Source organism: Eleutherodactylus coqui, chromosome 10 (assembly GCF_035609145.1).
Source record: "Eleutherodactylus coqui strain aEleCoq1 chromosome 10, aEleCoq1.hap1, whole genome shotgun sequence".
Classification (NCBI taxonomy): domain Eukaryota; kingdom Metazoa; phylum Chordata; class Amphibia; order Anura; family Eleutherodactylidae; genus Eleutherodactylus; species Eleutherodactylus coqui.
In genome coordinates, this window is record NC_089846.1 from 21,171,493 (window position 1) to 21,189,741 (window position 18,249).

General features: G+C 43.9%; 1 protein-coding gene across 1 annotated transcript in view; it reads right to left on the reverse strand.

The window, feature by feature from the left end:
* Window positions 1–3,418: 3,418 nt before the first annotated feature.
* SNAPC4 (small nuclear RNA activating complex polypeptide 4) overlaps window positions 3,419–18,249 on the reverse strand; it is a 72,374-nt gene continuing 57,543 nt past the window's right edge. Inside the window, exons 22-23 of the mRNA XM_066580511.1 lie at window positions 17,935–18,044; window positions 3,419–5,050 (exon numbers count right to left, since the gene is read on the reverse strand). Of these exons, the coding sequence (XP_066436608.1) occupies window positions 17,976–18,044 (69 nt within the window). The 3' untranslated portion in view covers window positions 3,419–5,050; window positions 17,935–17,975. The remainder of the gene's footprint in view (window positions 5,051–17,934; window positions 18,045–18,249) is intronic.

The window sequence follows — 18,249 nt, forward strand, 5'->3', positions numbered from 1 at the left end:
ACTTAAAGGGGTTGTCCCGCGCCGAAACGTTTTTTTTTTTTTTTTCAATAGGCCCCCCGTTCGGCGCGAGACAAACACAAGGGATGGGTTAAAAAAAAACAAAACAGTTTAGTACTTACCCGAATCCCCGCTCTGCGGCGACTTCTTTCTTACCTTAGCAAGATGGCCGCCGGGATCTTCACCCACGATGCACCGTGGGCTCTGTGCGGTCCATTGCCGATTCCAGCCTCCTGATTGGCTGGAATCGGCACACGTGATGGGGCGGAGCTACGAGGACCAGCTCTCCGGCACGAGCGGCCCCATTCACCAGGGAGAAGACCGGACTGCGCAAGCGCGTCTAATCGGGCGATTAGACGCTGAAATTAGACGGCACCATGGCGACGGGGACGCTAGCAACGGAGCAGGTAAGTGTATAACTTCTGTTTGGCTCATATTTAATGCACGATGTACATTACAAAGTGCATTAATATGGCCATACAGAAGTGTATACCCCCACTTGCTTTCGCGGGACAACCCCTTTAAGTCACGCAAGCAGCCATATTACTTGTGTACACCATGAGGGTTAATAGACAGCTTTCCATCAGGTCCTGTTACAACAAGCTTTACAAACAGATAACAGGACAGTACACGTGGCTGCTACGTGTCAGTACTTACTTACAGCTCCGATTGTAGCAGGATCATACTTCAATTTCATGCCGTTGGCTACAGATGGTTGTGATGCAATTCTAAGACTAAGAGCCACAATATTGCACCAGGATTTGTGACACACACCATATGTAGACAATGCCTTGCAGTATCACGATCCAAAATTTCCAGACCATAAAAAAAGGCAATTAATGGGGTATTCCCTGCAAATAAATTAACTTTTAATTGCTAGATTATGCTATCTTTTTTGACCATAGCTGTAAAGCTTGCTGACCACTAGATGCCTCTGCGACGCAGAGAAGAGATTTCACCCTGTTACCAGAGTCTGAGAGGGTGAGAGGGGCGCATTTTCGGGATGTGAGAAGCTGGATGGTCGTATAGACAAATTGCCACCACCTGGGCTGTTCTGACAGCAAAGTAGGAATGTCCTATTGCAGAATAAATTTGGTGCCCTGATGGTATTGCATGATTGATAGATAGGATACCTACCTGTATTTCTGTGCACTGACGACACTAGTAATCCTGACCAAATACCCAACTCGTTTTGCTTCAAAAGCAGCCCCAAACTTGCAAGGAGCCCCCACCATGCTTCACTGCTGCCTGCAGACACTCATTATTGTACTGCTCTCCATGATGCTTCACTGCTGCCTGCGGACACTCATTATTGTACTGCTCTCCACCATGCTTCACTGTTCCCTGCAGACACTCATTATTGTACTGCTCTCCACCATGCTTCACTGCTGCCTGCAGACACTCATTATTGTACTGCTCTCCATGATGCTTCACTGCTGCCTGCGGACACTCATTATTGTACTGCTCTCCACCATGCTTCACTGTTCCCTGCAGACACTCATTTTTGTACTGCTCTCCATGATGCTTCACTGCTGCCTGCAGACACTCATTGTGCCGCTCTCCAACCCTTCAGTAAACAAACTGCCTTCTGTTAGAACCAAATATTTCACATTCTGACTCATCAGCTCAGAGCACCTGCTGCCATTTTCCTGCGTCCCATATCCTATGTTTTTGTGCATAGTTGAGTCGCTTGGCCGTGTTTCTTCATTGGAGATATGCTTTTTTTTAACCACAATTCTTCCACGAAAAACACTTTTGTTCAAACTTCTCCAAACAGTAGATGGCTGTACTTCGGTCCCACTAGTTTCTGCGAGTTCTAAGCTGAGGGCACTGATGGATATTTTCCAATTTTGAAAGTACGAATTAATTTCCTTTGACGGCAACTGTGTCTGCGATCCTCAATGTTGCCCAGTTTCTTTATGCTTCTTACCTCGGAGAGACCTTGCTGATGCAGTATAACTACCCTCTGACTTGTTCCTGTGCTCAGTCTTGCCATAGTCTATGACCTGTGACATATAACTGTCTTCCACAACCTCACCTTTGTAGCTCAGTTAGGCTGTATGTCACACCAGTGGCCTGGATGATCATATCATCTCCCTTGGTATTCCACACAGTAATAGTAGTCCCCCTACTATTACTTTGTGCCCCACAAAGTAATAGTATATAGTATTGGCACCCCTTTTAAAACCAATTAAAATAAATTTTAAAAAAACTGAAATGTTTAGTTCATATGACGAGAGGGACCTTCTTCTGCAGCCAGCACAGGCGGTGCAATGCAGTGCCATCATTGCGCCGGCTGGGCTGCTCAAAGGTGAAAGCCTCAAGTCCTGGCCAATGTAAGCAGCTGTGCAGGGAGCCAAACTGGGTTCTCATCCTAAGGGTGTGGATCCAGTTGAAAACTCAGGAATGCAGGCGAGCCCCCTTCTCTTACAGACCTTGCAGCACCCACTGCGAGCCTGATAATTACATCTCTGCCCTCAACAGAAGGACATGCCTTGCTGCCCTACGGGCATTACCATCACAATACAAGCACTATTCATACCATCAATGGACTACATTATAACAGCTTATGCAAACTGCCCGAAGGCAGGAAACGGTTTCTCGCAGTCACATAACAGAGGTGTTCCAATTTTTGGCCTAAATCTGTGACTCCATAAAGGAGTCGCATTGTAGAGATGTGACTGTCTTTATTGGAGCGTTCATCCATGTATAGATCTAATTTTCCTCATCCAAGACCATGGCTGCCAGCTTTGATGGCGTTCACTTATAGGCCTCATATAGCTTATGACCGGGGGTGGGGGATGGGGGTGGGGGGGGGATCACATCGAGGGTCCTTTTACACAGGCTGATCATTGTCTGATAAACTGAACGATGAACCAATCATCATTCAGTCGTGGCTAGGATCTACACGGATGATGATCATTCAGATTTCCATGATCCAGTGAGAATCTGAAAGATCATGCAGTGTTAATCCTTTCAAATCCAATTTGTATCCTGGTTTTCCTAGGGGGCTTACTCTTTTTCTGACGTTATACAACGGCGCTATCTGCTGGCTAAAGCCAGTACTGCATGAGGTAACACGTTGGATAGGCTCTGACAGCAGAGAGGCTGGCAATATACAGTAAGAGAACCCCGATGAACGTCCTACAACATCGGAGCTGTACAGCCTTAAATCATAATGTCTTCAGATGTCAGACGGTGGATTGGAAAGGGTTAAAGAGCCCCAAGTCTTCACAATTACAGACCGTCCAACATGAGATTTCCTTATTTCCGGCAAAATATCACTTTTTCTCTTCATCCTATGAGGCAGTGAATTGATGTCATGTTAAGAAACCCTTTCCAAGACCTGCAAATATAACTTCTTATGCAACCAAGAAACCGGAAAAGAAAAGAGGAACGTGAGAAAAAAAAAAACAGAGGATGTGGGTAAGTGAGAAAATAGAACATCTCTTTTTAATGATATAATTTTCCAGAAGCAAAAAAAAAAAAAAATGGACAAAATAAATATACAAATTCTGCGCTCAGTAATGCCGGTCCTACTTGGAGTAACAAACCTAAACTGATTAAAGAGTAGTTTCCATCTGTTTTTTGATGTGGCGTCCATGGGCCTTGATGGAACTGATGAAGACTGAGCAACACAGAAATTAATAGAATCAGGTGCAGTTTTTTGTATTATTTATGCAAAAAAAAAAAAAGACACAGGTGAAATGCAAACCAACACGCAAAAGGGTAAGAACACAAATTATATATAGAATTAATCCATAAATAATGTGTTTACAAATATCTATTAGTCTCAGATCAGATGTTTGCCAGGCAAGTGCAGTGAACTGATTCCTGCAGGAAGCAGAAAGCTCCATTAACACTGCAGAGGCCAGGCTAGGTATTGCAGGCAAAGTCCCCACTGAACTAAATGAGAACATAGGTGTCTTCTTCCGACAAACGTCAGCCCAGTGAGTGAGCCCACTGGGCCAGTGACCAGCTGATCGGCAGACCACCCCCTCCCCGTCCTAAAGGATAGTCCATCAATAGTTTGCAACTGGACAATCCCTTTAAATTAACATGATGAAGGGGCCGTCTCCCTGGTTCTTTTAACTAGAAAATACGGCAAGATCAGAAAAGAACATGAACATATACATACAACAAGAGAAAAAGTTAAATATTAGCTTGTGACTTTACATAAGGTTGTAGTTCAAGAACCCAACATTGACAACTTGCTAGATGTCTTTATAGTCCTGCAGCCCATTTTGGGCTTTGTCTCTTAGTTACAGGAACCGGACACATCGTATCTATATCTTACCTGACAAGATTCTAATAATTATGGGTTTAAAGTAGTATGTAGGAGACAGTTTTTTCAGGTTTTCACCCACTCATGAAAACTGATAGATCGGTGAGGGTCTGACTACTCGGACCCCCTGATCCCGAGAATGGGGGGCACATGTACTGCCTCCTCCTCATTGTGGGGATGCTTCTCCCACCAACCGTGATGTCCCACTGAATGGATCACTGGGCATGAAATGCGTGGCTGACGCTCCATTCATTTCAGTGGGACTAATGGAAGTAGCAGAGCACTTTGTACATGGCTAGATCTGGCGGTCCAATTGCACATGAATGAAGCGGCACTGCGCTTCCGTGACTGCCGCTCCGTTCAATCTGACATCACTGTAGGTAGGGATAGCAACCCCAAAAAGTGAGGAAGAGTTGCGAGACATGGGTCCCTTATTCTCAGGATCGGTAGGGGTCCCAGCACTCTGACCCCCATCGATCTCCAGTGGATAGGTGAAAATGTGAAGATTATCGGTCTCCAAAATACCCTTAAATCTCCTTAAAATCTACCAACTCGCTTCCTCTGCTAGAAAGTGTCAGACAGACCTGCAAATCGTCTTTGAATGTCAATAAACTGTCAATATCCTCCACCAGTGAGAACAGGTTGGCTGACTGGTTTTCAGAAGGAGATCCATGTGCTCTTGGCTAAGATGTTTATCAGATGTGACATCTATGTCTTCATGACCTCCTTAAGTTTTAGCACGTGGATAACTCAGTTGATCGATTTTCACTGCAAAAGAAGAAAGAAAGATATATCTGTATCATTGTAAGGCTTTCTGAGCTCAGCAGATTTTTCATGGGTTTCTGAACATAAATTATTATGCGTGGCCGTAATATACTATAATATTATATATATAGATTATTACTAAATCTGCCCCCATACAGTTGAATGGCAAAAACAGTCCCTTTGGCTCAGTACTGCGGAGCAGTCGGCCCTCTGTGTGATCACATTATAGGGTTTTTTCTAGATTTCCTTATGAACGCACACACAGGTAGAGAATGGATCCATCTATAGGTCCACTTAGGATTGCAGAAAACTGCGAAGCTGTAATACGGCAATATGCAGAAATGCCTGAGGCTAATAAAAAGCTGGCTGTATATGGGGGAATAGACTCGGCTGGTCATTCTGCAGCACATCACCCCTTTTGTTGAGTGTTTTTTTCTATCCCTCAGTATGGCGGTTCATCTGAAATGTAGGACGCCAATTGCTAATCCATGATCCCTCTTGGGTATCCCAGGAGGGTCGATGCTACGGTATGTCAAGAACCTATGGTTTATAGAACACTTTACCGCTATCTTCCAGAGGTTAGATCATACGTTTTTAACATTAAAAAGTCCCATTGACAATCACGTGAAAAAAACAGCGATATCGCGTGAAAAAAAGGCGCAAAAAAACGCAAGTCTGCAGAAGCCCTTAGGGAGCTATTTCACATGAACAGTGGATGCTGCTAGCACAGGCTTTCCAGTCCCCTCTTAAGCTCCTCTATACATTTTGCCATCACCACGTCCTCAGGCAGAGAGTTCCACAGTCTCACTGCTCTTACAGTAATGAACCCCCATCTGTGTTGGTGATGAAACAGTCTTTCCTCTAGACGTAGAGGATGCCCTCTTTACCATCGCAGTCCTCGGTATAGACAGATCATCCTTGTATTGTCCCCTCATGTATTTGTACATAGTTATCTGGTCGCCCCTTAGCCGTCTTTTTTGCATAGTGAATATTCCCAATTTTGATAGCCTCTCTGAGTATTCTTGTCCTTCCATTTCGTTTATTAATTTAGTGCCTTTCTTCGTACCCCCTCAAGCACTGCAACATCCTTCCTGAGCACCGGTGACCAAAACTATACACAGTATTCCATGTGGGGCCTAATAAGTGCCTTATATAGTGGGAGGATAATGTTCTCGTCCCTCGCCCCTATACCTCTTTAACTGCACCCCAGATACACACGTTTTCGCCTAGACCAGCTGTCTCATTTTATTTATTAACCTATTATGTGGTACGGTGTCAAATACTTTAGTGAAATCCAGATCAATAGACTCTCCCAGGTCTAGCTTAGAACTTACATCATTATAGAAGCTGATCCAATTGGTTTGACATGATCGACCACTCATGAACCACTCGTGCAGTTACCAGGCTCTCTTCTTGACTCCTTTATGTATATTGGAACCATATTGGCAATACGCCACTTTAGTGGTACAACCCTGGTCTCAATAGTGTCCCTAAATATAAGACACAGCAGTCTGTCCATCACGTCACTTCATTCTCTTGGGACCCTCGGGTGTATTCCATCTGGGCCCAGCGATTTGTCGATTTTAATATTTTTTAACAGTCTCTGCACTTCCTCCTGAGTTAGGCAGATGATATTTTGCGGGGAGTTCATTTTATCCCCCTGTGTCTCGTGTGACATTTCTTTTTCCTTCATGAATACACTTGAGAAAAAATTATTTATTAGATTTGCCTTTCTATGGTTTCTCCTGCACTGTTTGTTAAAGGGCCAGTACTTTCAGTGCAAATCCTTTTACAGTTTATAGAACTGAAAGATAGTTTCGGGTTATTTTTGCTCTCTTTGGCAGTCAGTCTCTCTGCCTCCTCCCTAGCAGTTTTGATCTTTTTCTTTCATAATTAGTTTTTTTCGCCCTGTATCATTTTAGCGCTTCATCGCTGCCTTCTTGTTTTAATAATTTAAACGCTTTCTTTTTTTCGCTTATTAATAGAGATGAGCGAACGTACTCGGATAAGCACTACTAGTCCGAGTAATGTGCTTTATCCGAGTACCGCTGTACTCGTCCTGAAAGATTCGGGACGCGCTGCGGAGCGGGGAGCTGCAGGGGAGAGCGGGGAGGAACGGAGGGGAGATCTTTCTCTCCTTCTCTCCAGCCCGCTCTGCCCCGCTCCCCGCTGCGACTCACCTGTCAGCAGCGGAGCGCCCCGAATCTTTCAGGACGAGTAGAGCGGTACTCGGATAAAGCACATTACTCGGACGAGTAGTGCTTATCCGAGTACGTTCGCTCATCTCTACTTATTAACCCCCTTACAGTCTTGTCGAGCCACATTGGTTTCCTTCTAATTGTAGTTCTTTTATTTTTAAAGGGTATAAACTGCTCACGAGGTCATTAGGATGTTTTTAAAATTCTCCCATTTATCGCCTGTACTGTTCTTTTTGAGAACATTGTCCCAATTAAGTAGGATTTAACATACATACATACATACATACATACCCCTCTCCCTTTCTGGTTCCCACGGTCTCTTCTGAAGAAATTGTAACCCTGTAAATTCACCACCCAATCGCACTTCTCATCAAACCATGTTTACGTTGCCAAACAATTTATACGGTTATTATTCTTTAAATTCATTATGCTACTTATGGTCCTATTAGCTGTTCTATCAGTTCTAACTGCACTGCCCCACCCCCTGCTCGACCCCCATTCCCATTACTTGGTCCCAGGTCACCGTCTACACTGTCTTCCCCCGATTACTCTTTTTGCCTTCCCCTCCAGTCCCTAGTTTAAACACTCCTCCCCATTGAGATGCAATGGTCTCAGCAAATGTATTTTCATGGTCACATACCCCCCCCCCGCACTCTACCGTCCCTCCCAGCAAATACCTGTGGCAGCTGGTACAACGTAACCGAATAGCCAGTGCTACTATAGCTACTGACAATAAAGCAGGGCACCTGTCGGGTGCCAAGTGAAAGGGGAAAATTAGTTGAAGGGATACCACTTACTAGCTGTTAGGGATTTATAAATAATTATGAACCATTTAAAAAATTGGTGGCCAAACCCAAAACTATGTAAACAGGCTTCTAAAAATTTCCATTCTAGTGAATCAAAGGCTGTGATTGAATTTAAAGATGCTAAAGCCCAAGGCTTATTATTTGACCTGCCAAGTTGAATAGTTGCTTGAAGTCTACGGATATTTATAGTTAATTTACCAGGCATAAAGCCCAATTGATCAGTATGAATGATATTGACTTGAAGAATGACTTGATTCAATCTAGTAGCTAATACTTTTGCTAGGATTTTGTAATCAACATTAAGCAATAACATTGGATGATATGAATCCCATTCTGTGGGTTCCTTCCCAGATTTTAACCCCTTAGTGACGAAGCCTGTTTGCGCCTTAGTGACGGAGCCAAATTTTGGAAATCTGACATGCGTCGTTCAACGTAGCATAACTCCGTAAAGACTTTACATATCTAAGTGATTCTGACATTGTTTTTTCGCCACATGTACTTCATTTTGGTTGTAAAAAGAGACCAATATAATTTGTGTATATTTATTAAAAGCACCAAAATTGGGAAAATTTTGAAAAAATTGTCATTTTTTCACATTTTCAACTGTAATATCTCAAATATGTCCAAACATACTGTACAAATTTTTTATAAGATATATATTTCCATCTGTTTACTTTATTCTGAATGCACATTTGAAAAACTTTTGTGTTTTTTTAACCATTTAGAGTACATACAAATTTAACATTACTTTTCAGCATTTTGAGGAACACTTTGTTTTCCTGCACCAAGCCAAGTTTGCAAAGGCTCATGAGTGTCAGAATAATAGATACCCCCACAAATGACCCCATTTAAAAAACTGCACCCCTTAATGTATCCACTGAGGAGGTCCTGAGTATTTTGACCCCACGGTTTTTTTTCAGGAATTAATTAAATTTAGAGGAGAAAAAATAAAATTTCATATTTTTGCAAATATGTCATTTTAAAGACATATTTTTTTCCTATAGTGCCCATGAAAATGAGGATTTAGACCCCACAATGGATACCCCTGTTTCTCCCGTGTTCAGAAATATACCCATTGTGGCCATAATCTTATGTCTGGATGCACAACGGGACCTAAAATGAAAGGAGTAATCGGTGTCTTTCAGAACATAAATTTTGCTTGAAGGCGTTTTAGGCCCCATAGCACCTTTGTAGAGCTCTTGAGGGGCTAAAACCATAGAGAACCCCCACACATGACCCCATTTTGAAAACTAGACCCCTTAACGAATTTATCTAGGGGTGTACTGCCCATTTTGACCCCACAGTTTTTGAATGAATTCAAGCAAAGTAAAAGGAAAAAAATTGTGATTTTCGTTTTTTTGTCAATTCTGTCATTTTAAAAACAGCTTTTTTTGTACAGCACACACATGAATGAAGCCTTGCACCCCAAAATGGATACCCCTGTTTCTCCCGTGTTCAGAGACATACCCATTGTGGCCCTAATCTTATGTCTGGATGCCCAACGGGGCCCAAAACGAAAGGAGTAGTCGGTGTCTTTCAGAGCATAAATTTTGCTTGAAGGCGTTTTAGGCCCCATAGCACTTTTGTAGAGCTCTTAAGCGGCCAAAACCAAAGAGAACCCCCACAAGTGACCCCATTTTGAAAACTAGACCCCTTAACGAATTTATCTAGCGGTGTACTGACCATTTTGACCCCACAGTTTTTTAATGATTTCCAGCAAAGCAAAAGGAAATAAATGTGATTTTCGTTTTTTTTGTCAATTCTGTCATTTTAAAAACTGCTTTTTTTGTACAGCACACACATGAATGAAGACTTGCACCCCAAAATAGATACCCCTGTTTGTCCCGTGTTCAGAGACATACCCATTGTGGCCCTAATCTTTTGTCTGGATGCACAACGGGGCCCAAAAATGAAAGAAGTAGTCAGTGGCTTTCAGAACAGAAATTTTGCATGAAGGTGATTTAGACCCCATTGCCCACTTTCTACAAGTGGGCAATGGGGTCTAAATCACCTTCATGCAAAATTTCTGCCAAAATTTTTGGCCCTTGAGCGGCCAAAACGACAGAGAACCCCAACAAATGACCCCATTTTGAAAACTAGACCCCTTAACGAATTTATATAGGGGTGTACTGTGTATTTTTACACTACAGTTTTGGAATAAATCTAAGCAAAGCAGTAGGAAAAAAATTACAATTTTCATTTTTTTGGCAGTTGTATCAATTTAAAAACTGTTTTTTTTGTACAGCACACATAGGGAAGAAGACTTTCACCCCAAAATTGATACCCCTGTTTGTCCCGTGTTCAGAACCATAACCCTTGTGGCCCTAATCTACTTAAAGGACACATGGCTAGGCCTATAATAGAAGGAGCACCCGTTGGATTTCAGGGTACAACGGAATAAATTCCAGGCCCCATTGCCCACTTATAGAGCCATTGAGCGGCCAAAACGATAAAGCACCCCCACAAATGACCCCATTTTAAAAACTAGACCCCTTAATGTGTTCATCTAGGGGTGTACTGCGTATTTAGGCCCCACAGTATTTGAATAAATCTAAGCAAAGCAGAAGGAAAAAATTACGATTTTCATTTTTTTGGCAATTTCGTGAATGTAAAAACTGTTTTTTTTGTACAGTGTACATAGGAATGAAGACTTTCACCCCAAAATGGATACCCACGTTTGTCCCGTGTTCAGAAACATACCCATTGTGGCCCTAATCTACTTACAGGACGCATGGCTAGGCGCATAATGGAGGGAACACTCGTTGGATTGCAGGGCACAACTGAATAAATTCCAGGAACCATTGCCCACTTGTACGGAATAAAAACTGACACCTTAAAAACACACACACACACACACACACACACACACACCCACCCCTACCCCTCCGTGCCCTTTTCGGCGTTCCCTAAATCTTAGATAAAAGTAATAATGTGAACTGTGTGGTATTTCCGAAGACAGGTGTAATTACAGAGGCTGGTTGGAATGGGCACATGGGGCAATAAAACAGTGTATCCCCCCCCTCCTCTCATGCTTTTTGGGGGTCATTTCCTGACCTCAGTAGCGGGTATGGGGTGTGAAAAGTGGGGTTCCGTGAGTCTCCGTAAGCTTGCGGAGGTGCGGCGGTCTCACACAGAAGGCGCTCAACAAGCTGCTCCTGGAACTGCATAAAGGTGAGCGTTCCCGGGGCTTCTTGTAAAATAGGTATTACAGGTAGCGGTCTGAATAACGCCGGGATCACATGGCCGTAGGCGGAATCTGCTTGCGGAGATCCGCAGCGGATCCCATCTGTGAGCCCGGCTGTGACCCGGCGTACGGCCGCGTAATGTACTGCGCATAACTGACTTCTCACACAGGCGGTCATGCGCAGTACTTTTTTTTTGTTTGCATTTCCCGCACCGTCGCTTAGCGATGACACGGGTAATACACGGATCAATCGCATTGGATTACACAATTCCGCTCACATTAGCGGGTCGGAATTGCGTAATCCACTCGCAGAAAAGAAAACGCAGCAGGTTCAATTTTACGGCGGATATCCGCAGCATAGAGCCCATTGTGCTCCATGGTCGCGGATATACCCGCAGCCCGTATATAAGGTAGTTGCGTATGGGCTGCGGGTATATCCGCGACCATGGAGCACAATGGGCTCTATGCTGCGGATATCCGCCGTAAAATTGAACCTGCTGCGTTTTCTTTTCTGCGAGTGGATTACGCAATTCCGACCCGCTAATGTGAGCGGAATTGTGTAATCCAATGCGATTGATCCGTGTATTACTGCGGATCAGACGCATGCGGAATCCGTAATTCCTATCTGGTCATGTGAGACCGACCTATATTAGATCGTTACCTTTTTATCACGTGACTGGGGAACGCTCAACGAGGCCACCCGTCACTGCTCCAGGCTCTCGGTGACCGTTGGTCGCTGGGAGCAAGGAGATTTTAAATTTCCTGGACTCCCCGACTCCTGCGCATGTGTCCGGTATTTTGCCGGCGGTCGCATGTGCAGAATCCGGGCAAGTTCACGGAGGAAGATCGCGTCAGGGTGCAAATACGGAGGCCTCCGGTAAAAAGTTTCATCTCATCCCACCGATCGCATCGGTGAGGGGAGATGAACCTTCACCTTTTTTTACTTTTACGTGATAGCCATTATCCATTGGATAACAGCGAACACGTGATCAGGAACCGCTCACCGCAGCCCCCCGTGAAATCTCCAGGCTCTCGGCTAAGTTTTGTAGCCAGGAGCAGGGAGATTTTAAATTATCACAGCTTTTGCGCATGCGCCTGCCATTGTGGCGACGGTGGCGTGCGCAGAAGCTGGGGTAAGGTCCGCGGATAAATCCGCGGGCCTTAGGTACGTCATTTCATCCTCCCTCACAGATATGATCCGTGGGGGAAGATGAAATGCAAGCTTTTTTAACACTTTTTTTTTTTTACTTTTTACACTTTTTTTTTTACTTTACATGATCACTGTCATCCATTGGATGACAGTGATCATGTCCCTGGTGACATCCCTCTGCTCTTGGCTACACATGGCAGCCCAGAGCAGAGGGATTTTAAATTTCCCGGGGCTCGAGCCCCTCTGTGCACATCGGGCGCGCATGCGCAGACGGGCACTTCGGGTCCCGGGACATCGCAGAGGACCCGAGGTGAGTATTTTCACCTCTCCTCATGGATCCGATCCATGAGGGGAGGTGAAACTTTACTTTTTTAAAACTTTTTCGCAATCGCCGCAATCCAATGGATAGCGGCGATCGCGTGCCCGGGGACCGCTCACAGCGGTCCCCGGTAACAGCTCCTGGTTCCCGGCTACCTTCAAGAGCCAGGAGCCAGGAGTTTTTAAATTTGCCGGGGTCTCCCGGGCTTCTGTGTGTGTGCATGACGTCATCGTCTGGGGCGCATGCGCAGAAGGCCGGCGGCGGGTCCGGGAGGACCAGATCTTCAGCCAGCAGCGGGGAGAAGGCGGGTGAGTATTTTCAGCTGCCCTGGTGGATCCGATCCAGCAGGGCAGCTGAAATCTAATTTTTTTCACTGTTTTATTTACTTTTTTGCGATCGGCGCTATCCATTGGATTGCGCCGATCGCAATGCCGGGGGGGGGGGGGGACTGCCCGCATCCTGGGATGACAGCTCCATGCTGTCGGCTACCTGCGGGCACCGACAGCATGGAGCTGTCACGTCCTCAGGCAAGTGGGCATTAATCCTAAGAGGATGCATAAAACTACATCCTCTAGGATTAAAGCCCACTTTCTGAGGACGTAGTTTCCCGATGGGGCAGTCGTTAAGGGGTTAATAATACTATGATGGCAGAGTCATAGAAATAGGAGGGAGTTGTCCAGATGGGCCTGCTGCAGAGTATCCTGTAATGTTGGAGAAAGCCGCTTTAAGTATCTCTGGTACACCTCTATTGGTGTAGAGATTCACAGAAAAGTGTACTGTATCCATTAATTAAAATTTCAATTGTATTAGTAATCAAATTAAATAAAACCCCCAACTCCCCCCCCCCCCCCAATAATGTCCCAAACTAGAATATCTAGATGAGCAAGCAGAGTAACCGCCAAGAAAAGGGCGACACTACACTGGAACCTGACCTGCTTCTTCCTATCTTTTCCTAATTAAAAATATGGAGGGAATTTGAGAATGGAGATACCCTGGTCATGACAAAGGAGATCCGATTCAAAAATGGCTAATTAATAACAACTCCAAAAAATATTTAAAAAAAAACAGAAAATACACCACTAAAATGAAAAAAATATATATTTAATGTCAAACCCTCATGACATCAAACCATATGGATTCCTTTTTCTTCCTACACGTTTCACCCCAAAAAGGTCAAAGGGTTCATCAGGGATCTTCACTCAATAACTGATGCCACAAACCGATATCATTTATAGTATATAGCTAGATATCAGTTATCAAAAAATACCAAATTGTAATGGATCAAATCTCAGATTGAGAAGACTCCCAACTACATATCATTTCTACCTCACCACTTCAGGTACCAATAGATGGTGAGGAGAACCAAAATATATTCACATAATGTACTCCTACATATTTAGGGCGCAGCGCTGCCAAGGTTCCAATTTGAGCCATATACTAGCCTTGACTGAAAAAGATGTCACATTTCCAGGAGATGGTAGTTATGATGTTACAATGAAACCACATATTAAAATCGCAATACCACATCATATCCCAACTACCGCTTGTTCCATGTTGTAATAATAAACAAACCGAATATAATTGCATGAATTGTACCATACAGTATTCCAGTAATAAACCTGGAGCAAACAAGTGAATTTCCCAGAACGCTTCACATCAAGGACACCATACTCAGGGTTCTTCCTCAGGCATAATGGAACAGATCTAAAGAGGTATTTATATAAAACCACTAGCTGATATACCCGGCTTCGCCCGAGTTAATTTGGTAGTGGTGTTTATCTGCTGTTCACACGGAATATCATATGAAGTCGTGGTTACTTTGGAGATACCGGGAAAAAAATATGTTCACCATTTTGCATGGTTCTCTGCGTTACCCAGGAAACACCATGTGGAGGTAACCATGCGACGTTTCCCTTATATAAAAGGACATCAGGAAGTGAGAGAATTAGATTACGTACATAAAATGTGGACGCTAATTCTTTTGCGCTTAGAATTGAATAATTGAGTTGAGACCCATTAACTTTTGCAATTTATGACATAATCAATGCTCCTGCCAAATTTCAAGTTTCTATTACACCAAGAAGTGAGAGAATTAGATTTCGTACGTAAAATTTGGACGCTAATTCTTTTGCGCTTACAAATGAATAATCGAGTTGGGACTAGAGATGAGCGAATATACTCGTTTCGAGTAATTACTTGATCGAGCGCCGCGATTTTCGAGTACTTCCGTACTCGGGTGAAAGGATTCGGGGGGCGCAGGGGGGGCGGCGTGGCGGACCGGGGGGTAGCAGCGGGGAACAGGGGGGAGCTCTGTCTCTCTCTCCTCTCCCCCCCACTCCCCGCTGCAACCCCCCACTCACCCACGGCGCCCGCCAAATCTTTTCACCCAAGTACGGAAGTACACGAAAATCGCGGCGCTCGGGCGAAAAAGGGGCATGTCCGAGTAGGTTCGCTCATCCCTAGTTGGGACCCATTCACTTTTCCAATTTATGACATAATCAATGCTCGTGCCAAATCTCAAATTTCTATTACACCAAGAAGTGAGAGAATTAGATTTCGTACGTAAAATGTGGATGCTAATTCTTTTGCGCTTAGAATTGAACAATCGAGTTGGGACCCATTAACTTTTCCTATTTATGATATAATTAATCCTCGTGCCAAATTTCAAGTTTTTATGACATCGAGAAGTGAGAGAATTAGATTACGTACGTAAAATTTGGACGCTAATTCTTTTGCGCTTAGAATTAAATAATCGAGTTGGGACCCATTAGCTTTTCCTATTTATGACATAATCTATGCTCGTGCCAAATTTCATGTTTCTACGATATCGGGAAGTTGGAGAATTAGTGGCGAGTCAGTCAGTGAGGGCTTCCGTCTTTATATATATAGATATACACCAATCGGTTTTCGGTATAGGGATGTCTGTATTGAGTGGTTTTAAATTTGTATGGTAGTGTCCAAAAAGTTGATCTCTGTATATGAGTAGCTTAATGTCAGGTTTATGGTCGGGTGGAATGTATTGAATCTCTCATGGAATTTTACTAGTTCTTGTTCGTTCTTGGTCCAGATGAGTATGATGTCCTCAATGTAGTGGAAGTAGGCCAATGGTTTGTTGGGGCAGAAGGCCAGAAAGTCACACTCCAGTTTTACCATGAAAATGTTGGCATATTGCGGTGTTATTTTACTGCCCATGGTGGTTCTGGTGAGTTGCAGGAATATCTCTTTGCAAAAGGAGAAATAATTGTGTGTGAGGATGAAACCTGTGAATTGCAACACCGATTCAGAGACAACCCCATTGGCCTCAAGGTGTGCCTGACAGGCAGTCAGTCCATTTTCATGTGGGATGTTGCAGTATAACGATTCTGCTGCCGGCGGCCCCACTGAATGCAATGGGCTGATGGCAACCCCTGCAGTGATTTTCGGGGAAGGGCTTTAAGCTATAAGCCCTTCCTTGAAAATCATCCCTAGCATGTGTAAAAAATAAAAAAAATATATACTCACCTATCCGCCGCTGCCGGGGCTCAGCGATGTGTAGCCGCTTGTTCTCCCTGCACTGCTCTGAAGTTCTTACAACTGAAAGAGCTGTATCAGATTGGCTGAGCGCTCAGCAAATCACCGGCATTGCTCGGCCCTTCAATGAGTGACGGCTGAGCGCTGCCTGTGATTGGTCACAGCGCTCAGCCAATCACATGCAGGCTCAGCTATTCACTGAATTCAATGTCCATGATAAATTAGGCAGTCCCACATGATCCCTAGCATTTAGTGTGGTACAGAGGGAATCCTCCCACAGGAGCCACCAGCCCAAAATCAGCAGGGCAGTGGAAACTTAAAGTCACCTGAGCAACGCACCGTTCACAGCAGAATATGGATCACTGGGAGAACTAATCGAGCACCGATCTCACTGATGAGGAGCACTTCAAGATGCCACCTCACGGCTAGGCCTTACCAGGACACAACACAGGATGCTGACAGGAGGTTCATAAAGCACCACCCCAGACCCAAACACGGACCGGATTCCTCCAAGACAACAGCTTTAAGTATTTAAATTCAATAAGGACAGCAGAATCTAACAGAACTCAGAATTTTAACAGGATTATGGGTATTCCGAGGGAGCTCAGCTCAGAAGCGTCCTGACATGCTGTTAGTTGGCCATACCCCCAAGCACGGTGATACTTATATGTATTTTTTGTACTTCTTGTTTTTTATTTTTAAATGGTTTGGTTAAAGCATTTTTTTAATTAGTGGGGTTTTTTTTTCAATACACTTTATTGAATTTTCTTTTGACACTATTTTGTACTCCTTTAAAGGGACTCGAGGATTCGATTGTTTGATTGCTAGCATAACACACTGCATTACATTCACAATTTTTCTTTTAAACTGACTCAATAATTTAATGTCTGTCCTTATCAATATCTGGGAGACCCCTCTCTATGCCTTTCCTTTTCCACCTATCAAATCCTGTTCACTTGTTAAGCTCTGGTAGCCAGGCCACGTCCCATATTGGGGTATGCATTGCAGGTTTAAAGCCCAGCACCAAGTGCCATATTGGTCACTAAAGGGTTAATGGCGCTCATGTAACAGCATCCTAAGAGAATCTCTTTTCCTTATTTTCTCCATCAAGTGGATCCTAAGGCAGGACACAATGCAGCTCAGGAAAATAGCAAGAACAAATATACTAACTGAGTAGGTCTTACACCAAGTTCCTCCCTAATTCTCTCACTCGAAAACAGATGAGCAACAATTTCCTATGCAAAAAAAAGTTAATGTGCCGACAGCAAATCCTTCGGTGACCCTCCTGCCTCACCCCCAATCATACATACCTAGCTTGAACCATCATGCATGTGTTTCCAATAGAGAGATGAGAATAAGCCACTGCCAGACACTTCTAGCAATGGCTTATATCCCATAAACAGAGGATTGGGCATGTTGAAATCCAATATGCCTGATCCTACTTTCCGCCTGTCGTGGTGGGAGAGTCAGGAACCTCCATACACATTACATGGTTGACTAGTGCATCAAAGATTGGTGGGTTTGACTGACATTTGTCAAAGGTGTATAGGCAACACAACGCTAGGCATTATGAGGCTTCCAGGTCAGAAGGCCCTCCATGGATCTGGGATTCTCCCTTAGGAGACTGTAGAATAATTCACGCAGCTTCAGGATAAATATAATGAATGTGAGGAACCAGAAAGATACAAGACATACAATGCAGCAGAGGACTTTAACGTACTGATAGTTGATGTCTCAGTGCAGGAATAGGCCATCCTCTTTTTAAGCTGCGTTTGTGTTGTCGGAAACATTTTCTGGAGTCCACCGACTGTCGGGATTCAAAGTTTCTCCCTTCCAAAGAGAAGGACAAAAGTTACACATTAAATCATTATTAACATCTAAGTAGCAATAGCATTTTAATAGGATATGCCATCACTTCTTGATTGGTCAGGATCCTACACCGCTACCAATTTTAAGAATAAAAGGGGCCACATGTGAACTTAAAAGGGGCCACTTAAAAGGAACATGTTGCATTTCCCTTCACAGCAAGAGGATC